This window comes from Leucopleurus acutus (genome assembly GCF_964270905.1).
Source record: "Leucopleurus acutus genome assembly, chromosome: 13".
NCBI lineage: Eukaryota > Metazoa > Chordata > Mammalia > Artiodactyla > Delphinidae > Leucopleurus > Leucopleurus acutus.
The window spans coordinates 17444615-17470730 of NC_139155.1; the positions used below are offsets into that span (position 1 = coordinate 17444615).

Sequence of the window (26116 nt, forward strand, 5' to 3'; positions counted from 1 at the left end):
AAAAACAGAGGGGTGGCATGTGTCTCCTTCCCACACATTTAAGGAGCCCCCATTGACCCTCAGTTATACAACATAGAATGGAAAGGACACATCAAAGTCAGCACCGCCATTGTTCCTTCCTTCAGAGGAGATGATGGTCCTGTGACCCCTTAATCATCAGATGGCTGAACTTCTGGCACACCTTTTCCCTGTGATGTATATGTTTTCCCAGAATCTTTGGCTTCCAGACAGAATAATTCCAAATCCCTTGCCAGTAACTTTAAAAAGCCACTACACTATCATTTTTTTTTTTAATATTTAGGTTCAAAATTGCCAAGTGGAAAGAGATTCAAGTCGGAGATGTCATTCGTCTGAAAAAAAATGATTTCATCCCAGTAAGTGGACAAGCTCTGCTGTCTCATTCCTTGCCCTCACATCTGACCTGGTGCTCAGTTTTGCCTGGGGGGTCAGGGTCTCTCTGTGTTATCGTGTGTTTTGTTTCAAACAGGCTGACATCCTGCTGCTGTCCAGCTCTGAACCTAACAGCCTCTGCTACGTGGAAACGGCTGAACTGGATGGGTGAGTGGGTCTTAGCTGGGCCTGTTGGAAAGCTAACCTTTGGAAGGCTAACCTTTGTTGCATTGAAAGCTGTGCACTTGGATGAGAAGACCTGAGGTCTGGCCTTACCTCTACCCCCTGCTGGCTGCCCAGCAACCTCTGTAGGAGACCAGCCTCTCTTTGTCTTTGCCTTGTTAGTACCTAGAAGGACCAACAGTAAGACAGCAGTGGTCTGACTCCCTAGTATACCAACTTCTCTTTGCCTATTCCATCGCCCTATCTGAAAGCCCATTTTCAGGGAAAGTAGAAGGTTTGATGACACAATGTATGCCTGAGCCCTTTGTAAGCTGCTGATCAGTGTTCAGACACAGATGAATGACTATTAGTATCTGTTTTGGATAAAAAGAATAGATTTTTAAAGTCTTTGCCAGTGGACTATTTTCCCCCTTTGTAGGTTTTGGTTATTATGCTACCACTTGAAAAGATAAACTTCCATTTTTGACCATTTTGACCAGTTTTCAGTATATTTATGGAGTGCCGACTAGATTGCATTCGTTTTGCGTAGTAGCTCATTTAATCTTTTCAACAACCCTATGAGGCAATATTATTATTACCTCGAAGTTACCCATGAGGAAACTGAGGCACTGGAGGGAGGCCGCCTGCCCAAGGTCACACAGTGGGTGGCAGAGTTGGAGTGCTACTCCCCTGTGCTCGCTCCCAAGGCCAGTGCCTGTGCTTTCCATTCTGGCATGAACCCCTTTCCCCACACCCTAGATGTGTGTAAGCTTCGTGATGGAGAGCTGAGATCATCTGAGTAAAAACGAGGGCTTTCTTTGCTCTATACATCAGTCTGTTGATTGTTCAACCTTAACTGTACAACAGCTCTTATTCCCGTGAGTGAGAGATTCTAAAGTTTTACAAAGATATAAAATGCTAGCATGCTCTGTCAGAGCAAACAGAATGGAAGGTTGAGAACCACTGGTCCACTTCTTAGTGCATGGAAATCCCCAGTCAGTATTTGTGGAACTTGAAAAAAGTCATTCATCGTAGTAGGAAAGGCTTGCTTTCCGGAGCATGTGTGCGCAGCCTGGCCCCGCGTGTCCTCTTGCATGTGCCTAGCCTTCCACTGCGGTGGGAACATGCCAAGTATTGGGGGTAAGGTGACCATGTCCTTTTTTAGATAGAATTAATCTTTCAAAGACACAGGATCCAGTTATCACTCTAGAAAATATTAAATTGATAGAGTCTTGACCCTTTCAAACACAAATGTGTTTTGTAGAATTATCTTAGTGTGATTAAGTATTAGAAGCTAAGTTTTTAAACAGCAGTTTGATAGTTCAGGTTGGTGGTAAGAATTAAGTTAGTAAGAAGTGGGAAAGGAAGCTTCTGGGTACCTCTGTCCTACCCAGATTGCCTCACTGTAACAAACAGCAAAGGGGGCCAACATTTCCCGGGTCAGGGATTTTTGTCTAGTTCAGGGGATAACTTCATCCAAACCTGAAGTTCCAAAGTGAACAGAGAGTTTGAAAATAGAAAAAAACTAATTATTTACCTTTCACTTCCAGGTATGCCTAATGTTACTTTGTACAATTTTCTTTAACTTCCTGTTCGAACTCTGACATTTGTTCATTTAATTTTTTTTTCTCTTCCTTTAGAGAAACCAATTTAAAGTTCAAAATGGCACTTGAAATCACACACCAGCATCTCCAGAAAGAAAATTCATTGGCAACATTTGATGGTTTGTGCAAACATGTCTTCCTTTGTTTCAAATTTTCATTGCTTGATTCAGTCCGTATTCATTAAAACCAGAAAATCTTTCATATGTGAGTACTTATGTAGATCATATCTCCTTTAAAAGGTTTTGTTGAATGTGAGGAACCGAATAACCGACTAGATAAGTTTACAGGAACACTGTTTTGGAGAAGTACAAGTTTTCCTTTGGATGCTGATAAAATTTTGTTACGCGGCTGTGTAATCAGGAACACTGATCTCTGCCATGGATTGGTCATTTTTGCAGGTACTTTCTGAGTCTCGTGGGAAATTGATCTGTAGGCTCATTAAAAATTCAAAGGAGGAAATTGATCTTATGTCCTTTCTCCGTTGAAACCAAAGAAAGAGCCCTTTTATTGGCGCGCCAGTGAATTGGTTCTCCCCATTGTTGATCATACTGAATTCTCCATTTTTAGGTGCTGACACTAAAATAATGAAGAATAGTGGGAAAACCAGATTTAAAAGAACTAAGATTGATTACTTGATGAACTACATGGTGTATACGGTATTTATTTTCTGTTTTGGTAGATTGCTGTCATTTGGTCTAGATTTGTTGGCGCAGAGAAGTCTTATCTCTGTGGGCCAAGTAGGAAAGTTCACAAGGAGCACCAGAGTTGGGAGGGGGTGGGTGGGAGAGGAGGTTCCCTCACCTTTTCTCAGAAATGCTACATTTCTAATTGGAGAATCTCCCTGGGAATGTAAATTTCAGTTGTGGGGTATCCTGAGTTGATGAGTGAAGTGAGCAGTTGGGAAACCAGGGAGCCTTAGATAAGTTAGTGGGACTGGACTCCTAAAGTCAATGTAGGGTTGATTTTACTGCTGTTAGTTTCCCATAGGGATAGTTCTCTTAAAAGCCTACCTTTTCTTTTTTGCCCCCCAACATGTACTGTATGAGTCCAGATATAAGGCAAATTTAGGTATAAGTTCTCTCAAGGGTCCCCAGGACCACCCCCAGTTTTGATGATTCACTAGGAGGACTTATAGAATTCAGTGTATAGTTGTCCTTATAGTTAGAATTTATTATGATAATTCTTGCTTATTACAAAGCAAGATCAGCAAAGGGAGAAGGCTCATGGGGCAAAGTTCAGAGGAAACCAGGCGCAAGCTTCCAAGAGTCCTCTCCCAGTGGGGTCATACACACCCAGTGGGGTCATACACACCAGACACACTTAATCCTCCCCAGTGACAACTTGTGTCAGCCCATGTGAAATGTTAGTTATACCAGAGAAGCTCATTAGAGACTCAGTGCCTGGGTTTTATTGGGGTCTGGTCGTGTAGGCACTTATCTGCCTGGCATGTACCAAAATTTCAGACTCCCTAAAGGAATGTGGGTGTTCAGCATAAAACATATTGTTTTACACAAATAGTTAGGCACAGTGAGCCATTCTTGTCAGAGAATAAGAAATAAGGAATCAGGAAACCCTTCCAAAATCTAAGTTCCCAGAAGCCAGCCAACAGTCAACCTTGCAAACAGGCCTTCTAAGGATAGCAGTCTCAGGACTGCTATGTTAACTGTTCTGCATGTAGGGTGGCCCTAAATATCAGGCAGTCCTCCAGTTTGCCAATGAGAAGTTTTTTCAGGTATTTAGTTTAGTTTGGTATGTTCACAGGGGAGGTGAATTCCAGGTCCTTCTAGTCCACCATTTTGATCAATCTGATCTAGTTTAATTTGAATACGTAAACTTTTAGAGACTTATAATACTTACAGTACTTCAATTGCATATACATATTCAAAATTACATAAAAGTAATATATTAATTTAAGGACAGTTCGTTTTTCCCTGCTCTCACATTTCATGAGAACTTCATTTGAACTTTTCTGACGCATCTTCCACGTCATTGTCTTGGTTATGGCGTGAGCCTTCACGAGGTGCTCATCATCTCTCCTCTGTGCCAAGTTCTTTTGAAATATAGCACTTTCGGAATCTGTGTCCAGAAAATTAAATTTGCCCCTGGAAATTTTATTCTTACCCGCAAATAACCAACTAGCACTAGGGCTGTTGACTTTTTTATTCATCTCTTAAGTATATGCTCAATTTCCACAACAGAATACTTACTATATGACTTCTTAAAGGATCGTAAACGTTAAGTGATCATTAAACCTTCAGGAATAATTACCCAAATCTGGGTAAAATTTTCTTGCCTTCTTCTTTAAAAAAAAAATCATTTCCTTCCAACATTTTCTATACGTATCCCAATTTAGCATTCTTTGAAATTGTTTCATGCTAAGGTAAGGTGTCTTTCCCAAACAGCGTGCTATTGTTCAGAGGAAAAGTAATTGAGAGGATGTCCAATAATATGAGAATATTTAAAGATTTGAATGTAAGATACCACCTTCTCTTCTGAAAGATAATTTGGGGAACAAAATCTCACCTTATATGTGGTATGTAGGATAAATCAGTCAACCATGGAAATAAATAGACTTTCAAAGCATTCTTATGACACTGTTTCTATTTTAAGTGTGTTGTTTTTACAGACTACTAAATTATCATACATAAGGAAAGTATTGGTAAGATAAACTAGCATCTATAAAATGCGTGGGGTCGATAATGCATCTTTCGAATAAACTTAACTGTTGAATGTCTTTTAGATCTTTGTTGTCCTTATCTTGCTTTCTGCGGGTCTTGCCATCGGCCATGCTTACTGGGAAGCTCAAGTTGGCAATTATTCTTGGTACCTCTATGATGGAGAAGACACTACACCCTCCTACCGTGGATTCCTAAATTTCTGGGGCTACATCATTGTTCTGAATACCCTGGTGCCCATCTCTCTCTACGTCAGGTAAGGCTGTATTCTCTTTGGCCTTTTGCTTTAATGGAAGAACACAGTACATCTTCCCAACTTAACACCTTCAGCTCTAGCAATTCTTGTTTCAAAGGTCATAAGGAACAAGTAAGAAAATAGCTTTCATTTCAGATTTGAGGGTGATACGGGGAGAGGAAATTAACGTTGGTGTGTCTGCTCTGTGCCAGACACAGCATCTTTTATCTCGACCTCTTGACAGATACGGCTACCAGATTCAGAGATCAAACTCTACTCCTTAGTCACTTGCTTGGCAAGGTTCCTTCTTGGTGGGCTCCAAAGCCCAAGCATCAGAAAGAGCTGTGTGAAGATTTACAACGTCGTGGAATAACTTGGTTGTTTTCCTTTTCAGGAGGCTTCCTAACCTCTTTTCTGTGTCTTCCTTATTACCACCTGCTATACCTATTGCTTGGAAAACTCACTGGGTTTCCTGGATGCTGCCTTCTAATGGGAATACCACTCTCCCTGCCCACCGTCAACCTCTCCAAATGTTCTGTGTTTCTCATCTCAACCTCAACCGCGATAAGAGTCAGGATCGTATCTCTGACAAATGGTCATCACCTTGTTGTGTGATATTTCGGACTTTTTTTTACTTTTTGTTTTTTAATATCAAAGTTCACTATCCCTGGTCAATTGAACTTCAGACCGTTGGGAGAGAAATGGTGCCTTGAGATATTCCCAGCATTCAGAGCTTCTCTTAGTTCCGAGAAGTAATAGCCCAGAGGCATATAGGGCCACATGCACACCTGTAATTAGAAGCATTTATTTTATTTTAATTTTATTACATGTGCATTTGTTTTATTTTTAATTTTATTACAGGTAGTTACTATTGTTCTTTTAACATGAAGTAAAGCCCTGGGGAGCCATGTGTTTGCAGTTATTTAAAAAAAAAAAAAACTGAGATGAGTTTTACCTTTGTTAGGGGAACTATTATACAGATGATTTTGTCTCTATCTATAAATGTATGTTATGAAATAAACCGTATATGTCGTTTTAGGTTTAAAAAGCCACATCATGTGACTAATATGATTTTCTTTGTTTCTCTTGGAAGTAAAGGTCCTTTCAAACTGTAAATCGATCAGGTCATTTCAGATAGTATCTCTGCTTTGTTTTTAACCCTACGGTCTATTCATTCAGAAAAGACTCACTGAAGGCACACTATACCCACAAGGCCCATGTGATCTGCTGCTCTGCCCTCCACACCCAACCATAACCTCCAGCATCTCTACCCACTCCCTGGACTCCCTCATCTCTAGCCTCCTTGAATTCCTCAGCCGTACCAGTGCCTGCCACAGGGCCTTTGCGCCTGCTCTGACCTCCACCTGTAACATGCTTTTCCCCTCCGTATCTACATGGTTGCTCTTTCATTTCCTTCAGATCTCTGCTCAAAAGTCACCTTATCCCCCTGGCTTTTCCTGACCCTCTCTTTCTTAAACATCACTTCTTCTGCCTGTCGGTCTCCAGCTCCCCTCACCCTGCTTTGATTTTCTGCGGAGAATTTTCATCACCTGATATACTGTGTGTTTACCAGTTTATTTATTTGTCCATCTCCATTAGAAGGTAACCTCCTTGAGAGCAGGGTTTTTGTCTCTTTTGTTTACTGATGTGTCCCCTGTACCTAGGATGGTGTCTGGTACACAGTAGGCACTCAGGAAATACAGAAGGGAGGAGAGAAGGAGGGAGTTACTTTTCCATTTGTTTAGCTTATTATGGACACATCCTTTGCCCACTGAACAGTTGCTGGATGTGTAAGCACCTTTCTTACATAGTTGAGATAGATTTAATCAGTTATAGTTTTTAAATGGAAATTATCCTTTTAGAATATCGTATTTTGGACATTCTATAACCTTACAAGAATTTAGGACTGTAAACAAAATGGATAAATGACAAGGACCTACTGTTTAGCACAGGGAACTATATTCAGTATCTTGTAATAACCTATAATGGAAAAGAATCTGAAAAAGAATATGTAAATATAGGTACACATTCCTCAAAAAATATATATATATCACTGAATCACTTTGCTGTATACCTGAAACTAACACAATATACTTCAATTAAAAAATGGTTAAAAAAACAATTTAGGAAAAACATGCTTTAGGGGTTATTTGCCAAAAGCCCTTTGTCCTACTTGAGAGTACACACGGGTGTATAACCTAGTGGACCCTCACTCCCTTTGTCCTCCAGTTGAGGGCAAAGGTGAACATGCCTTTCCAGTTGTCTCTGAGTGCGATGGGGAATGAGAGAAAAGAGTAGAAGCTGTCACATCGTGGGGTGCCCCCTGCAGTGTTACCATGTCACCCGTGTGGGTGGCGTGCTCTGAATGTGGGGTGCCGTGGCCAGATGTGCTCAGGAGTGAGTAGGAAATCACACTGAGAGGACACTTTGACCCTGAAGCTGGAGAAAGATGTGTTTGGTCAGGAGAACCCAGAGACTGGGCACATGGGTCACCGCAGGGCTTGTCTCTTTGTATCAATAGATAAGCAGCTCGCTCCTGGCGCAAAGCTAGGACAAGATCCACTGCCTGCCACTCATATCTGAGAGCTCGGTCAAAAGTAATCTTTTGTCTTCCTAGCGTGGAAGTGATTCGTCTTGGACAGAGTTACTTCATCAACTGGGACCTGCAGATGTACTATCCTGAGAAAGACACGCCCGCGAAGGCAAGAACCACCACGCTGAATGAGCAGCTCGGGCAGATCCATTACATCTTCTCTGACAAGACAGGGACGCTCACACAGAACATCATGACCTTTAAAAAATGCTGCATCAACGGGCAAATTTACGGTGAGTGGAAGCTGTGACTCAGTCCCTGGGCATGTGTGACCAGAGGCTGCCTTCCCAGAGTGGCTCGGGGAGGTCAGGAGTCAGAAATAGGTACACATTCCGCAAAAATGTAACTTGTCATGTGACCCAGCAATTCTGCTCCTGGGTGCACACCCCAAATGAACGGAAAGCAGGGACTCGAGGAATATGTGCACGCCCATGTTCGTAGCAGCATTATTCACAGTGGTGAAGGTTTAGAAGGAACCTGAGTGTCCATCAGTGGATGAATGGGTAAGGAAAATGTGGTATATACACACAATGGGATTTTCTTCAGCCTTAAAAATGAAGGCGATTCTGAAACTTGCTACGACATGGATGAAGCTTGAGGTCATTCTGCTAAGTGAAATAAGCCAGGCACAGAAGGACACATACTGTATGATTCCACTTATTTGAGGTACGTGGAGGAGTCAAATTCATAGAGACAGAGAGTAGAATGGTGGTTGCCAGGGGCTGAGGAGAGGTAGTGTTTAATGAGCACAGTTTCAAGTTTACCAGACGAAAGAGCCGTGGACATGGATGGTGTTGATGGCTGCACAGCTGTGTGACTGGACTTAGTGCGGCTGAACTGTTCACTCAAAAATAGTTGAGATGGGGCTTCCCTGGTGGCGCAGTGGTTGAGAGTCCGCCTGCCGATGCAGGGGACGCGGGTCCGGGAGGATCCCACGTGCCGCGGAGCGGCTGGGCCCGTGAGCCATGGCCGCTGAGCCTGCGCGTCCGGAGCCTGTGCTCCGCAACGGGAGAGGCCACAGCAGTGAGAGGCCCGCGTACCACCAAATAAAAAAAAAATAGTTGAGATGGTAAATTGTATATTAACGTGTATTTCACTACAATTATATTTTAAAAATTGATTTCCATTTGATATTCTGAATTGTGCTATAGATTCAAGGCTAATGCTGTATTCAAATAGGGTGCTCTAACTTTTAAAGAAAAACGATATAATTCTTTTAAAAGCTGTAAGCATAACATCATATGCTTTCCACTTGGAGGAAACTTTGTGCTGTGTATGGTACTTTCCCAGAACATCAGTGAGGAAGGTGGGATGCTGAGGGCTTGAGGAAGGGGTTCTCCTCTGCGTGGGTGGTGGTTCCTTCTGAGCTGGGGGAGGGCGGCGGTAAAGCACTTCATAGGACGTGATTCTGGCCCCAGAGGAGATGGCAGTGTAGACGGACACAATTTGCCAGTATTTGAACCTCTAGACCAGAAACCAGCACACTTTTTCTGTAAAGAGCCAGATAGGAAATATTTTAGCCTTTGCCGGCCACATATGGTCGGTATCAAATAGCTTCTTTGTTATGCTTTGTTTGTTTTTTAAAACTCTTGAAAAACCATTCTTAACTCGAGGGCTGTCCAGAAACAGGCTTTGAGACCCGTTGACTCAATTTGTTTTGTCCTCTTTGTTCACAGGAGACCATCGGGATGCTTCTCAGAACAGTCATAGCAAAATAGAGGTGAGTCCTTTCACTTAGGAAATCTCTTGGGTTGTGTATGAGTTTCCTGGGCTGTAACAAACCACCATAAAATGGGTGGCTTAGAGCAACAATAATGTATTCCCTCACAGCTCTGGAGGCTAAAAGTTTGAACTTAAGGTGTCAGCAGGGCCACGCTCCCTCTGGAGGCTCTAGGGCAGAATCCTTGCTTGCCTTTTCCTAGGTTCTGGTGGTTGCCTGCAATCCTTGACATTCCTTGGCTTGTGGACTCAGCACTCAGAAGTCTGCCTGTGTCGTCACATGGCCTTCTGCCTGTGTGTCTGTGTCCAGATTTCCCTCCTTTTATAAAGATACCAGTCATTGGATTAGGGCCCCCCCAATCCAGTGTACCCTAATTTTGATTACCTCGACCAAGACCTTATATCCAAAGAAGGTCCTATTCCCAGGTACCAGGGGTTAGGACAACATATCTTTTTGAGTGGACACAATTCAACTCACAACAGGCTGTGTTAAGACAGATGTGAGCCTCTTGACACTTCAGAACGTGTTAAAATCCTAAGGTGATGCTTGCATGAAGACACGGCTTCAGAGAAAAGTTCCTGTCATTTGTGAAGCCCAAGTTGTTTCTTTTAAATCACACTGACTTTTCCTCCTCTGCTTCTTTCAGCCAGTGGATTTTAGCTGGAATACGTATTCCGATGGGAAGCTTGTATTTTATGACCATTATCTCGTCGAGCAAATCCAGTCGGGGAAGGAGCCGGAAGTGCGACACTTCTTCTTCCTGCTGGCGGTGTGCCACACGGTCATGGTGGACAGGCTCGACGGTGAGTGTGGCTCTCGCATCTCGGACACTGGGGACCAGTTTTTTTAGTTTACGGGGAACTCGTGCTTGGGACTCGAATGCACAGATGAAGAGTTGTATGAACTAGAGGTGTTTCAGTTAGGTTTCAATTATGATATTTTATACCCCAGAGAAGTGCATGGCTTACATGGCATACTCCAGGGAGCCTGGGTTCTATTTCCCATAGGTAATTCTTTGCCAGAGATATCCTGCAAAAGGCGTTTCTGATATAAGCTTTCTTCTTCCTAAAAAATATGATTGGTCTGTTTACCCAGAGGGCCAGCTGACAAAACAGTTAGACCAGGTCGCCTGAGTCCTTTTTTTTTTTTAATCCCCTCTGGGGAAAAGAAGTGAATGGATAGCAGTGCAACTGTCTTAAAGTCCTTCTCCCAGGGATCCTGTCACATATTTCAGAGAACCCAAATACCCTCAAAGTAAATGACTTCTGAAAATTCCCATCTCAACCTGGTGAGATTTAAACTTTAGAATCACAGGAGCATATGAATTACGATGGTATATCACGTCAAGTTTCAAATGATTACAGTCTGAATCCACATAGCATATTGCAAATCATCACTAAATTAATTCAAAGTACAAATATAACAAGGTGTATACATATTTCCTATAATAACAAATATTACTGTCCAAAGGAAAAATAAAAAAAGAGTTGTGTGCGTGACAAGTTGTCGAATCTCCACCCAAACGATGACTGTCTGTGGGCCCCTTCCACTAGATGGTATACGAGGCAGCAACCCATGAAACAGGCTCCTGGCCTCCGGAAATATACATCACCTTCACAGTTCTAGCGCCAGATGTGTTTATCACTTTGGAATTGAAATCTTATCAGTAAGAAAAATGATTGACTCTTGCATTATAACAGAAGAATCAAAATCTTCTCACTATCTGAATACTTAATATTTATGAAGAGTCACACCTTATCTGGATGATAAGGGGACTTTAAACTTGGACAGTCTTTACTACAAAATAATTTCAGAGAGAACTTAGTTTTTACATTCAGATATGTTTGGGGTTTGAAATAGTAGCAGCCAAAAGCCTAGGCCTCCTGAAGGTGCCTTTTTCTTTTGAAGGAACATAATTCATGTGTATTTGCATGGGAATAAGCAAGTTGACTTGTAGGTTCCTCTGAAGAATTCTATTTTTTTTTAATTAACCTTTTTTAAAAAAATTGAAGTATAGTTGATTTACAGTGTTGTGTTAATTTCTGCTGTACAGCAAAGTGATTCAGTTATACATGTAGGTACATTCTTTTTTGTATTATTTTCCATTATGGTTTATCATAGGATATTAAATACAGTTTCCTATGCTATACAGTAGGACCTTGTTGTTTATCCATTCTATACAGTAGTTTGCATCTGCTAATCCCAAACTCCCACTGCATTCCTCCCCCACCCTCCCTCTCCCTCGGCAACCACAGTCTGTTCTCTCTGTTTGTGGGTCAGTTTCTGTTTAAGTTCATTTATGTCATATTTTAGATTCCACAGATAAGTGATATCATATGATATTTGTCTTTCTCTTTCTGACTTCACTCAGTATGACAATCTCTGGGTCCATCCATGTTGCTGCAAATGGCATTATTTCATTGTTTTTTTATGGCTGAGTAATATTCCATTGTGTATCTATACCACATCTTCTATTCATCTGTCGATGGACATTAAGGTTGTTTCCAAGTCTGCAGCATTCTTAAATGCAGCTTGTGCTAGCTTTGTTAGAGCAAATTTGTCGAGTATTAATGAAAGCTAGGTATCTTGTCACCTATGGACACAATGATACATTATATAGATACACATGTGCATTCTGGAGAGAGCAAAAGGTGCCCTTTTGTCATATGCATTCTCCACTTTAATCAGCCCAGCATACAAACGAATGTCCTTTTCTGTTTCCTGATGCTGAGGCTTCACAGGTAGTGGATGAAATCTCCAGAGGAGAAATAGACATAAAAACTAAATGTGTAGAAGCTATTGGAGGTAAAAGAAAAAATGATTTTGGCTTTGATACATAAAAGCACCTTGAAAGGGTCCATCGGAAGGGACCTTGGGAGTAACTCCTCCAAATGTTATAGATGAGGAAATTCAGACCAGAAGCACCAAGACCTGCCTGATCTCAGACAGCATGTTAGGACCCATTTTAGCTGAGTCCTTCCACTCCACCATGCTGGTGTGCCTCTGCTCTTGCACTCTCACCTTCCCTCTTTTACAAGAAGAGTAGAGATTGGCTCATCTTTTATTATGCATAACATCAACAGTGAGAGGTGAGAATCTTGTCACGTATGCTCAGCAGAAGGTTTGTGTGGCCCAAGTGTTGAGTACATGTAGGGCACGTGGAGGCTGAGTGTGGAGAAGCTGCATTGGTTTTCTGTTGCTCTGTAGTGGATCACCACAAGTCAGTGGCTTAAATCACCCATTCATCAGCTCACAGTTCTTTAGGTCAGAAGTCTGGGCACACGGCATGACTGGGTTCTCTGCTAAGAATCTCCCTAGAATCAAGGTCAGGCCACGTTGTCAACTGGAGATCAGCATCCTCTTGCAAGCTGAGAGCAGGATTCAGTTCTCTGTGGTTGTAGGACTGAGGTCTCCATTTCCTTGCTGGCTGTCAGCTGGGGCTGCTTTCTGCTCCCAGGGCCTCCCTCCTTCCTTGCCACATGGTTTCCCCTGTCTTCAAACCAGCAGTGGAGAATCTCCCTTCCATCAAACCCCTTTCATGCTTCAAATCTCTCTCTCCAGGAAGAGCCCCGTCCCTTTTGAGGACTAACCCAGTTAGGTTGGGAACACCCAGATAATCTCCTTATCTTAAGGTCAACCCCGATCTGGACCTGAATTATATCAATAAAATCCCTTCCCAGCAGTACCTTGGTTAGAGTTTGCTTGAGTCACTGGGAGAAAGTGTACGTGTACACAGGGTGGGGAGACACACCTTGGGGCCATGTAGCCTCCTGCCTCCTGCAGAGGCCATGGGAGAGAAGAGTTCGAAAGGCTTGGAGGCAGTTTTTTTGCCTGAAGCCCTTTAAGTTGGGATGAACCATGAGATTATGATTAGAGAGCTGAGTTTTAGGAGTTTGGAGCCAGGACGCACGAGATGGGTGAGGAAACTGAGGACCTGGGTTAGCGTGGAGTCTTTGGGAAGGACGAGAAAGTAACAGATGGTGGGGGTGGGGGGATAGTCAATCTGAGACGTAACTTGTTTCAGCATCTATTTTATTTGCATCAGTTCTGTGATCCACAAATTAGTCTGTAAAAGAAAAGAAAGTCTCTTGGGTTGTGTCTGAGCATGTGGTAAATAAAGAGTTTTCTTCAGAAGAGGTTTCAGGAGGTTAATTGTTAGTCCAGGTTTCCTCCTGCAAACATAAAGTTGGAGTTTGGACCAGGTCTCTGAAGTTCCTCCTGTCTCTATTAGTCTGCAATTCTGTGATTCCATTACTAGAACAAAATGGAAGGATTTTCTTTTAATGATAAAAATATCAGTGTTCTCTCCAGATATGATTGTCTTACTCATGGGAACTTTACCACCTTTTATCATTTTGTTCCTTTTCTTTCTGTTGGAAATAAGTTTGCCTTCAGTATGATGCAATATATCCCTGCCAGCGAAACTTGCTGAAGGGAGGGGACTGTGTTCTCACTGCTGCTTGTTTAGCTGTGGTTAAATATTTTACCCTCTGGCATGTGTGTGTGTTTGTAGAATGGCCGGATTTAGCAAGTGCATTCATAACTTCTGGTGTATGACTTTCTGGGTGAACAGATGAAGAGAGACCAACCTAACTGTCATCTTTAATTACTATTTGGGAGTGATTAATATTGACTTAGAGTGAACCACCTGCGCATGTATGTGAAGGGAGTAGGGTAGGGACGGGGCGTTGAGCTCTACCTACAGCTGTGCACCCTGGGGCATCCGCCCCCTCCCCATAGACGGATGGGGTAAAGAACTGCCCATCCATCTGTGGGTGCATCCTGATCATACCATGGTGGAAATCGAAATGCCTTTTCCTGTGGAGATTCATCTGACTATAGAAATACTTTTCATTCTACTTTGAGATGGAAGAACTAAGAGTAGAAAAATAGAAACTCTTGGATAGGCGGAGCTTGTTTTTTCTTTTAATTTTTTACTGAGGTACAACATGTATACAGAGACAAGCATAGAGCTCGTTTTCACAGGTTGAATACTCCCTTGTCGTGAGTACACAGATTTTTACAAACAGAACATGTTCCATCCCCTAGACATCCCTTTTATGTTCCCTTTCAGTCACTGCCCCTCCAGGGGTGACTACTGTCCTGACTTCGAACAGTGTGGGTAGGCTTTGTCTGTTTTGCAGTTCGTGTAAATGGAATTATGTGGTATGTACTTGGTGTCTGGCTTCTCCACTCAACATTGTGAGATTTACTCCTATTGTTGCAATTTAGTTGTGAAATAAAGGCAGTTTCCCATTATATAACTTTCAAATATCAAGATATTGAACAGATTGATACATTTTGAGACTTTTTTAAATTATGAGAATATAGCTAAGTTGAAGAAAGCACACTCTTCTAGAGGGAAGATAACCTGGTACAACCCTTTTAGAAAAGAAGTGAGTAAAATATATGCCAACAGGTTTAAAAATTACCAAGATTCTTTACCCCAGTATTTTCACGACTAGGAAGCTATCCTTAGAAAATAGAGTCAGAAAAACCTTTATACACATACAAAATGCTTATTACAGTGTTTTTAAGTTATTTTTTAAACTTTTTTTTAGTGGTTTGAAAGAAGGCAGTTTTGTTTGTTTATTTATTTATTTATGGCTGTGTTGGGTCTTGGTTGCTGCACGTGGGCTTTCTCTAGTTGTGGTGAGCGGCGGTCACTCCTCGCAGCAGTGCACAGGCTTCTCATTGGGGTGGCTTCTCTTGTTGCGGAGCACGGGCTCTAGGTGCGCGGGCTTCAGCAGTTGTGGCACGCAGACTCAGTAGTTGTGGCACACGGGCTTAGTTGCTCCGTGGCATGTGGGATCTTCCCGGACCAGAGATCGAACCCATGTCCCCTGCATTGGCAGGCAGATTCCCAACCACTGCACCACCAGGGAAGTTCACAATGTTATTTTTTAGAGTAAAAAAATTGGGGGAAGGAACTAAGTGCCCGTAATAGGAAAATGGTCACATGTTACAGTCACAGGTTACATTCCTTTAAAATAACACATAGAAAGACTTTTTTAAAGCTATGATAACATACTCAAAATACAATGTTAAAATAATCAGGATGTAAATGTATATTTAGCATGATGGAAACTATTACAGAAATAGGCATTTCCAAAAGGACTGGAAGAAATGATAACAGAATGTCAATAGCGTTGTTTTTCCTCTAGATGGTGGGATTATGAGATTTTTTTTCCCCTATTCTTGGCCAGATTTTTCTTTTTTTTTTTTACTTCTAGTTTATATCACTGTTTATGATTAGAAATAAAAGTTTACCTTTTAAAAACTTTAAAATTAACGTTGGCATACTCCTTAAAAATCAGTGACTTGTTTTCTTGAGGCTGATTTGGGCTTTGCAATACAGTTGGTCCTCTGTGCCTGCAGATGCGGAACACCAGCTGTATCTGCGGTAGTCTGCCATTTTATAAGGGACTAGAGCATCCATAGAACTTGCCTGGGGGTGCTCCTGGAATCAGTCCCCTGCGGGTACCGAGGGGTAACCATACATCCTCACCCAGCACGTGAACTGCACTGGTGAACCCTTGGTGGTGAGCTCAGCTTTTCTCGTTTTCTCTCCTGCCTCGCTCGCTAGGTCAGCTCAACTACCAGGCGGCCTCTCCTGACGAAGGTGCTCTGGTAAGCGCCGCCAGGAACTTCGGTTTTGTCTTCCTCACCAGGACCCAGAACACGATCACCATCAGTGAGTTGGGCACTGAGAGGACCTACAGTGTTCTCGCCATTTTAGACTTCAACAGTGACCGGAAGCGAATGTCTATAATTGGTAGGTCTCCGCGTCTGTGAATGGCTCATTGAGATGCTGCCTTTCACACATTTTATTTAGCGACACCAGGATAAAATAGGCAGCGAATGAACCCCTTGGCTCCTGGAGGATTTCCGCAGGCTTGTCCAAACTAGTGTTTTCTTTCTTCATTCTACACCATGGCCATCGCTCGAAGGGACAAATGCAGTAGATCTGAATCTTGCAGATCTGAATCTTGCAGATGTTGATGTGTCTTCAAAGATGTGGGCTGCCAGCTGTGGAATCTGGGTGGCAGCACCGTGGGTGGTAGACCCACATGAGCTTTTATATCGTGAGTCACTCTGAGCACTTCTGCTGGAGGCTTGAGGTACACCAGGGAAGGGAGAGTGTGGCAGGAGAGGAGCTCTGAGAAAAGCGAGGCTGTGCTTAGGAATCAAAATCATACCTCCAGCCCAGGCAGCCAAGTGGAGACAGTGATCACTTCATAATACTGAAATGTTTTAAGTTCATATTTTGAAATAATCTCAAACTTACAGAAAAATTGCAAGAACACTTGAAAGAACTCCTGTGTTTTCTTCCATATCCACCATTGTTAGCACTGGTCATCACAAATTCTTTGTCATTATCATTTACAAGTTCTTGTTTTCTCAGCCATTTGAGAGTCAGTTGCAGATCTCATGCCCCTTTCCCCCAAATACTTAAGTAGGTATTCCCTAAGATCGGGAACCTTCACCTATTTTTATATACAGTACACTGATCAGACTCAGAAAATTTAACATTACAGTATTATTATCTGTACAGAACGTTTTCGAATTTTACCAGGAATTCTCTTTCTGATTCAGGACCCCGCCTAATATTCCACATTGCGTTCGGTGATTGTTACTCTAGTCTCCTTTATTCTAGAAGAGTTCCACAACCTGTTTTTGATCTTTCATATGCTGACATTTTTGAAAAGCCCAGGCCTGTTATTTTGTTGAGGGCCCCTCAGTTTGGGTTTGTCTAATGTTCCCTCATAATTAGATGACGCACTGTTGGCAGGAAGGGTACGTAGATCGGTGCCGTGTCTTTCCCAGCGTATCACATCAGAAGGCGTGTGACTGCTGGTCACATCAGCTTGGATCACTGGGTTAAGTGATATCTATAAGCTTTTCCACCATGAGATTGACTTTTTAACCAAAAAGATATATAGGTTTAACTGCCTCCTGAACTCGGATTAGGCTCATTTTACTGAGTGCTTTCTGCGTACCCAGCACTGATCTGGGCTGATATCATGCCTGGCATCTACCTTAGAGAACTTAAAATCTAGTTACTGATGAGGCACGTAATACAATTAAATTACTGCAGAGATCAAAAAAGCCAAGAAAATGGTCACAAGGAGCATGTTTTGGTCCCAGTATTAAAGGCAGTTAAGTGTTGTGGGTTTATAGGTAAGAAAGATTCCCACTGGCTGGCATGGACAAAAAAGGCTCTGTGGAAGAAGCTAGCACATAGTAGGGAGTCAGTGAATATTTGCTGAAAGAATAAGCAAGGCTATGGAAAACTGAGCTGACTGAAGGAATCTTTTCATATTTATTTCACTATTACATTCTATGTAGACAGTGGCTTACCAACGTTGTTGAGAGCAACATTTTTCTCAGTACATTGCTGATTTTAAACTAATTATGAATGTTTAGCACTGTAACACTTCAAATTAACTTTATGAATGTACTTTTCTTTTAAGAAATCAAACATTAACTCTTTTATTTGCTTTTCCTTCCCTTGCTACTAGTAAGAACCCTAGAAGGCAATATCAGGCTTTATTGTAAAGGTGCTGACACTGTAATTTATGAACGGTTACATCGAATGAATCCTACGAAACAAGAGACACAGGATGCCCTGGATGTAAGTCTCACTTCCACTCTTTATGCCACAGATTCCAAACTTATTTTCTGGTACTATCCCTTAAGCTGGAATGAAAGCTCTGTGTTAACCGTTGACCTTTCTATTGTCTTGGTGTAGTTGAGTGGAAAGAGCACCAAAGTAGGAATATGTTCTGTCCCTGACGCTGACTTCCTAGGAAATGACCTTGCTACCTCTTCCCAGCATCCAGGTCAGCAGTATCTACAGGACTGATCCAGGAGAAAGACTGGTCTTTCTTCTGGTGCACTCAAGCAAGCTACATAACCATCCTGTGCTGTAGTCTCCAAGAATTCCAACGTCCTAGTGTACAGTGAAGGAAAGAAAGCATTCATGTATGATAGGGCATGACAAAGCAGTGCACTGGATAACCAAGTTCTGATATCTTTGTTAGAGAATCACTTTGGTCTTCATTACTTCAAACTTGCTATTTTAGGGGACTATGAACTTGGTCCAGTGATACTGCAATTATTCAGAATGCTTCTGGAAATTTCTCTTTTAGAATCGCCTACCAACCCTTATATTGTTTTGCTTATATAATGATGGCAATGAAGTATGGAGCATATCTGTCAGATCTGGTGTCCCAGTTCTGCCCCTTTACTTGTTTTGTGCCCTCTGGGGGGAAATGGTTGATGTCTCAGATGAATCATTAATTGCCTGTGTGGAAGAGGAACGGGATAATTCCTACCATGGAGGGTTGGTGCAAAGCCTCTTGGATGAAAACCATCTTGCACAGCCCCTAGCACTTAGTAGGTGCTTAATAAAGGGTTTTTTTCTTCCCTTCACTTGACGGGTCAGAGTTTGGGGGCCAAAGGTCCTTCAGAAAGAAGCCTGATGAATATGATGTTTAGTAAGTGGGGTCACATTTTAAGGTTATATATGTTACTGAAGCAGTTACACTGGATAATTTCTCATGAGGAGATGAACAAGGGCAGTCTAATCAAATACATGCAGAACCTTGCAAAGAGTCTTTGACAACAGACCCTCAGTTGGGTGAAGCAGTTCTGCCATTTTGGGCTAGACAAGATGTGATTGTGAAGTAATGGAACATTTTTACTGGTTCATATTTAAGCTATTTAAATTGGCTTAAATCTGTTCACCATGATTAAATCTTCCAGACTCTTTCATTAAAATGTTTTATCTCAGCTTTAACAGTGACTCATGTATTTCAGAATTGGTTTGAGGGAATAATGCCTGGTTGAGAGTTCATAGTTGATTGGACTTGTAACAGTTTGTAGAAACAAATTATAAAGGTGTCAGGTCTGGTTTACAAAATCATTATACCCCAAGGCAGCTTCCTTGGTCTGTTATTTTCTTCGTTAAGAGAAAAAGGGTTTTTTTAATTCTCATGACTTGATTTAGAAGAAAGATATGCTTTTCCCTTGAACTGATTTCGGAACGACGAATATATTCCTAAGATATTGAGAATACTTAGAAAAATAAAGTATTTGTTTAATCTCCTCTATGGAATGTATGTGTACAGAATCCATCTTTCACAGTCTTTTAAAATTCTCTTATTGTATTATTTCAAAGTAAGACTTCAAACTTGATCTTGAATTACATAAAATTAACTATTCTTTGGGTGAATGGATTGTCTTTTAAATTAAACAGATCTTTGCAGGTGAGACTCTTAGAACCCTGTGCCTTTGCTATAAGGAAATTGAAGAAAAAGAATTTGAGGAATGGAATAAAAAGTTTATGGCTGCAAGTATAGCCTCAACCAACCGGGATGAAGCTCTGGATAAAGTATATGAGGAGATTGAAAAAGACTTAATTGTGAGTTTTAACCTTTGTAACTTTCTCCTTGATATTCCAAACAGAATTGGAAATTTTATTAAGTTTTATTACAGTTTTGATCTCATGCTTGAAAGAGAATTCCAGCTTCAGTATTTGAAATTGGTGCAGTGGATCTAGGTCACCTGAATTTCTTTTGTTCAGCAAGCAAAATAGGAGTTGCCATTAGGAGAAACCAAATGACAGAAAACACGATGAGATTCTGATTCTGTTATTTTTATATCACTTATTAAAATTCACTGATTTGTATACAGTAACAAGCCCGCATATACTTATTACATTGTGAGAATTACTGAGATGATTTATATTTTGCAAAATCTTGAAATGAGAAAATATACCATTTGTTAAAGAGACTTTTTAAAGTTTAAGACTTACTGCTTTTAGTGTTTATATTAAAAGGAAATGTTCAGTGAATAGTTAGTATTGACTTTTAGCAAGAGAAATTGGCTTGTGTCCGTGTAAAGTAGTATACACACAAGGAAAGTATCTTTTTATTGTCTTTGATTCGTACTTACATTTTTGTCTTGGTGAATTACTTTAAGAAAAAATTTTTGGCTGTTTAGTTTTTGATGAGTATGACACACGACAGCCTTCCCAGTTAATGCTGGCCACTGGCCCCAATAGAGCACCAACTGGGGTGTATTTAGTCCTTTTTACAGTTTGGCAAACTGCAATTAAGAACATTTTTGGCTTATTTGCTAATTCCTTTCTTCTAATGTACATTTCAGCTATTGGGAGCAACAGCTATTGAAGACAAGCTACAAGATGGAGTCCCAGAAACCATTTCAAAACTTGCAAAAGCTGACATTAAGATCTGGGTGCTTACTGGAGACAAAAAGGGTAATTTAGTTTGCACGGAAGCATATCTGTCAATTCACAAATATTCATAGCTCCTGTTTCCCTTGCTCAAGGTGACCTCAAACTCTCCATCCTCTACAAACACTGTCTGTTTCTTTGGGACAGAGACTCTTTCCCTAAGAAATCCTTCTGTTATTCCAGCCCATCCTGACTGCATCCTTCCCGAAGCTCCCTCAGTAGCAGAGTTTACTCCTTAAAATTGAGCTCTTTGTCGTGTCTTCCTGATTGTGTTTAGTCTTATCTCTCCCACCAGATGTGGGCTGCTATACTGGGCTGCTATACTCTGGTCCCTTCTGTCCTCCCCAGCACTTTGCCACCTGTTGGGCATAGACTAGAACAGTACAAAATACTGAACAACAACTTTTGTTTTCTTGCCCCTTTTACTGCTTGAAAATTATAATGAAAATTATATACCCAAGGGAAGATTTTCATTTTTAAATTTAGAGCTCAACAAGTTGTTTGTATTGATTCTTTACTTCAGAAGCCTCCCATGGGAAACTAGATCACTTCTCTTACTCTGATTGACATAGTTGATGGGTTACACACTTTGATAAGCTAAGGGATTAAGTCCTGACCTTAAACAAATAATGGTGGTGGAAGAGGGGGAAAAAATCTCCAGTAGGAACCCCATGTGAGGGCCTATGGAAATTGTTATCCTTCTCCCCCATAACAGAATGATTAAACCACATGAACTAAGTGTGTTCAGTATTTCAATCAACATTGATTTATTAAATAACCGGTTTATGTATTTGATATATAGCACATTTTATTATTGAAAACATCTCAACCGGACTTTGACTTATTACATTTACTTTATTACAGAGAAAGGGATTTTTTTACGTGATTTCTAGACATTGCTACAGAAAAACAACATGTCTGATTGAATCTGGTTCACTAATTGAAAAAATATCATTACTGAAGTCCATTATTAAATTCATCAGTAGGAATGACATTTGACTTAACTTTTTTCTGTTGTAGAAACTGCTGAAAATATAGGATTTGCCTGTGAACTTCTTACTGAAGATACCACTATCTGCTATGGGGAAGATATCAGGTGAGTAAAGGGCCTGCAGTATGAGAATATGTCACGTCTCATTTTTATAAAAGCAAGACTAGACCCAGTAGACACAGCAGATACAGAGAAATGGGAGCTAGAATGTGTCAGTTGGCACAGTTTCCTCAAGTTTAAATGAAGCAAGGAAACAACAGGCAGCTCCAATTCACCATGTTTCGACCTTATGTTGTAGGAAAACCTGGGGCCTTGTTTGCCTTTTCAGGGGCCGTTTTTCTGTATTCCTTGGAAGCACTCAGTGCTTGTCTGCTGAAAAAGGAAGTGGGCTTGAGACACCACTATTTAGTATGAATTATATACATATTTTTTCTCTTCCAGCCTTTAGTGACTTGTCTTGATCACTCCTTATTTTCAACTTGAAAATGAGAATTAATGTGGAAAGTGAATAATAAATACCTCATCTTCTAGTGCAGTGGTTTTCAACTGGGGTAGGGGAGGTGGGGACTTTGCCTTCTGGGGAACATTTGGCAATGTCTGGAGACATCTTTGACTGTCACGGTGGGGAAGGAGGGGGGTGCTCCTGGCTTCCAGGGGGTAGAGGCCAGGGATGCTGCTGAACACCCTACAGTACAATAGACAGCCACACGCAACACGGAATTAAGTGGCCCAAGACGTCAGTAGTGCCAAGGTTGAGAAACCTGTTCTTAAAGGTGAAGAATAAAGGCTCTATGTGTGTAACGAGGAAAACTCTGGCGGAGATTTCGGAGTCCTGAGTCCTCACTGCAGTTTTCCCATCAACTCGCTGCAGGCAAATCACGTTCTCTCTCTCGGGCTTGATTTCCTTATTTGTAACATGAAGAAATTGGATATCTACAGTCCCTTTTACTCCAAAATTCCACGACTCATTTTTCTATCCCATGAGTGAGTCGTATGTGGTCTTCTCAATAATTTGTTGATATAAAGCACTGAGAACATCTCAAAAGCAGACATAACTTTGTGTGGAAGTAAGTTTTTTTCTGCCCAACAGTGGTCACTGTTAGTAATACACTACGGTTCACCCCTGTGTATTATAATTCAGATCAAGATTGCCCTCCTTCTGTTGCTTGTGAACACATTTTCAACTGTATCTTCCTTTAGCTGCCTTTGGCAAATAATGAAGTACCGTGAACATGGTGCCTCCGTGGTGGAGGAATCAAGACTTAGTAAGATTATATGCCACTTAATTAAAAAATGGCCAAAGGACTTGAATAGACATTTCTCCAAAGAGGACATACAAATGGTCAATAAACATATGAAATAATGCTCAACATCACTTAGCATTAGAGAAATACAAATTAAAACCACAATTTCACCTCACACGGATGGCTACTATTTAAAAAACACAGAAAGTAACAAGCCTGGGCAAGTATGTGGAAAAATTTGAACCCTGTGCACTGTTGGTGGGAATATAAAATGGTGCAGCCACTATGGAAAACAGTATGGTGGTACCTCAAAAAAATTAAAAATAGAATTACCATATGATCCAGCAATCCCACTTCTGGATATATATCCAAAAGAATTAAAAGCAGGGACTTGAATAGATATTTGTCCACCCATGTCCATAGCGGCATTATTCACAATAGCCAAGAAGTGGAAGCAACCTAAGTGTCCACTGACAGATGAATGGATAAACAAAAATGTGGTATATCCATACAATGGAATATTATTCACCCTTAAAAAGGAATAAAATTCTGACATATGCTACATGAATAAACCTTGAGAACAGTGAAATAAGACAGTATTAAGTGAAATAAGCCAATCACAAAAAGACACATACGATTCCATTATATGAAGCAGAGTGGTGATTACCAGGAGCTGGGGGGAGGGGAGAAGTGGGGAGTTGTTATTTAATAGGTATAGAGTTTCATTTTAAAAGATGAAAAAGTTCTGGAGATTGGTGATATGAATATACTTAATACTACTGAACTGTATACTCAGAAACAGTTAAGATGATAGATTTTATGTTGTGTTTTTTACCACAATTTTTAAAAGAGTATATGTCAAAATTGTCTCACAGTCAAGGGCCTGTTCATGGTCTTGTACTTTAAACACTTAAATTTTCCCCCAGTGCTCTTCTTCATACAAGGATGGGAAACCAGAGGAACAGAAGTGGAGTCTATGCAAAATTTGTACCCCAAGTACACGAACCTTTTTTTCCATCTGGTGGAAACCGTGCCTTAATAATCACTGGTTCTTGGTTGGTAAGTATTAGTGTCTCTCCCTTTGGCTCAAACTGAAGCAGGTCATTCTGGACCAATTTTCGATGGTTTGTCATATTAATTACCAACCTAAAAATCTCTTAGCCTATAAATAAAGTGCAATTTCCCAAGTCTGAGAGTTTATATGATACATATAATATTATATGATACAAACTGGTGGCAGTGGTTATTACTAGTTTATCAACTAACTAGTTGATCATTAATTTAAATTTTCTTCTTTGTATATTTTAAATTTTTCTATATTTTTATAGTAAATATTTTATAATCGGAACAATATCATCAATGATATAACCCAAGAATTATCCTTCAGATGACTAAAGTCTTGGGAATGGTACTTTTTTAAAAAATAAATTTATTTATTTATCTTGGGCTGCGTTGGGTCTTTGTCGCTGCGTGTGGGCTTTCTCTAGCTGCGGCAAGCAGGGGCTACTCTTCGTTGCCGTGTGTGGGCTTTCTCTAGCTGCGGCAAGCAGGGGCTACTCTTCGTTGCCGTGTGCAGGCTTCTTATTGCCGTGGCTTCTCTTGTCGCAGAGCATGGGCTCTAGGTGCGCACTCTTCAGTAGTCATGGCCCGCAGGCTTAGTAGTTGTGGCTCACGGGCTCTAGAGCGCAGGCTCAGTAGTTGTGGCGCACAGGCTTAGTTGCTCCGTGGGCATGTGGGACCTTCCCGGACCAGGGCTCAAACCCGTGTCCTCTGCATTGGCAGGTGGATTCTTAACCACTGCGCCACCAGGGAAGCCCGGAATGGTACTCTTGTTATTAAACCCCAAATGATTAGAATCCTTTCCCTTTCTGATTTTCACAGAATGAAATTCTTCTCGAGAAAAAGACCAAGAGAAGTAAGATTTTGAAACTGAAGTTCCCCAGGACAGAAGAAGAAAGACGAATGAGGACACAAAGTAAGAGGAGGCTGGAGGCTAAAAAAGAGCAGCAGCAGCAGAACTTTGTCGACCTGGCCTGTGAGTGCAGTGCGGTCATCTGCTGCCGGGTCACCCCCAAGCAGAAGGCCATGGTAGTGGACCTGGTGAAGAGGTACAAGAAAGCCATCACGCTCGCCATTGGAGACGGGGCCAATGATGTCAACATGATCAAAAGTGAGTCTCGCACGTGGCCAGTGCCACCTGAATCGGTAGAGAGGAAATGGCAGGAACATTTTTGGGGGTAGTTTTTTTCTGATTTCATTGCTTGGGCTTTCATGAAGCAGACCTTTAATAAAGGCACTTAACTGTGGTAACTACACCTGTGACCCTGCCCTCAGGAAGCTTACAGTCCACTCAGTAGGAGAGCGCAGGCATGATTATTCTATACAAAGAGTGCCAAGTCGAAGATGAGCTCTGTGTGGGTGAACTTATCCTTATTTGTTTCCTTCTTTTACATATGTTTGGATTTGGTTTTGTGTTTTCTCCTGCTGCTTCTCCTCCCATATTTCTTCAGGGCTTATTAAGAACCCTGCTATTTAATGTTTTGCAAAAATTCCTGCTGAGCTTGGCATAAATTATTGAACTCTCTTTGTTATTTGTTTTGGGAATATTATTTTCCCACACCTAAGCATTGTTTTCTGGGGCTTTCTTCTTGCCTTTGGTAAATCTGTTGAACTTCACCCTTAGGTGACCTAGTGTGAGCTCAGTGTAACATTGAAGCACAGCTCTGACATCGCCTCAAAATTCTCCTGACCTCCCAAGGTCATTCTGCTGGTTGGAGGACCCTAGGTACCCACAAATTGACAGATTGAGTTCTGTCACTGCAGAAATACAATTTTGCTGGTATTAAAAGCATACGGAACCAAACCCTCATCAATATGTCTGAATCCTGGTCCTTTTTCTCCCTGTATTACTTATACAGGAGTATCTTGTAATGAAAATGCCCAAACTAATGAGACCTGAATACTTGTCCTCATCCTGATGCCAGCATGCTGTGTCACCCTGGGCTCATGCTCAGGCCTGTTTTCTCATTTGAGAACAAGAAAATTATCTCTGATGTCACCTCTAGCTTTGTAGTATTTTTCTTAAGATGAACTATCCATGGCATGTATACACACGTCCTGTGGTGCCGGGTAGCTTAAATGCATCATATGTATAACTAGACTTTTACTTCAGCCTGTTTCGTAACTCTTCTCTTTCTTTCCTTAGAGTCTCTTCCTTCTCCTCCTTGATATATACTAAGAAT

At 41.3% G+C, this 26116-nt stretch overlaps 1 protein-coding gene across 3 annotated transcripts in view; it reads left to right on the forward strand.

Moving 5' to 3' along the window:
- The window catches only part of ATP8B1 (ATPase phospholipid transporting 8B1), a 113518-nt gene that overhangs the window by 76761 nt on the left and 10641 nt on the right, over nt 1-26116 (forward strand). For all 3 annotated transcript variants that reach the window (XM_082853604.1, XM_082853606.1, XM_082853605.1), the window contains exons 7-22: nt 302-374; nt 488-558; nt 2193-2275; nt 2396-2554; nt 2724-2812; nt 4897-5087; nt 7684-7892; nt 9336-9379; nt 10026-10182; nt 15966-16154; nt 17902-18014; nt 19641-19805; nt 20552-20663; nt 21660-21735; nt 23801-23933; nt 24756-25044. In XM_082853604.1, the coding sequence (XP_082709730.1) occupies nt 302-374; nt 488-558; nt 2193-2275; nt 2396-2554; nt 2724-2812; nt 4897-5087; nt 7684-7892; nt 9336-9379; nt 10026-10182; nt 15966-16154; nt 17902-18014; nt 19641-19805; nt 20552-20663; nt 21660-21735; nt 23801-23933; nt 24756-25044 (2153 nt within the window). The remainder of the gene's footprint in view (nt 1-301; nt 375-487; nt 559-2192; nt 2276-2395; nt 2555-2723; nt 2813-4896; nt 5088-7683; nt 7893-9335; nt 9380-10025; nt 10183-15965; nt 16155-17901; nt 18015-19640; nt 19806-20551; nt 20664-21659; nt 21736-23800; nt 23934-24755; nt 25045-26116) is intronic.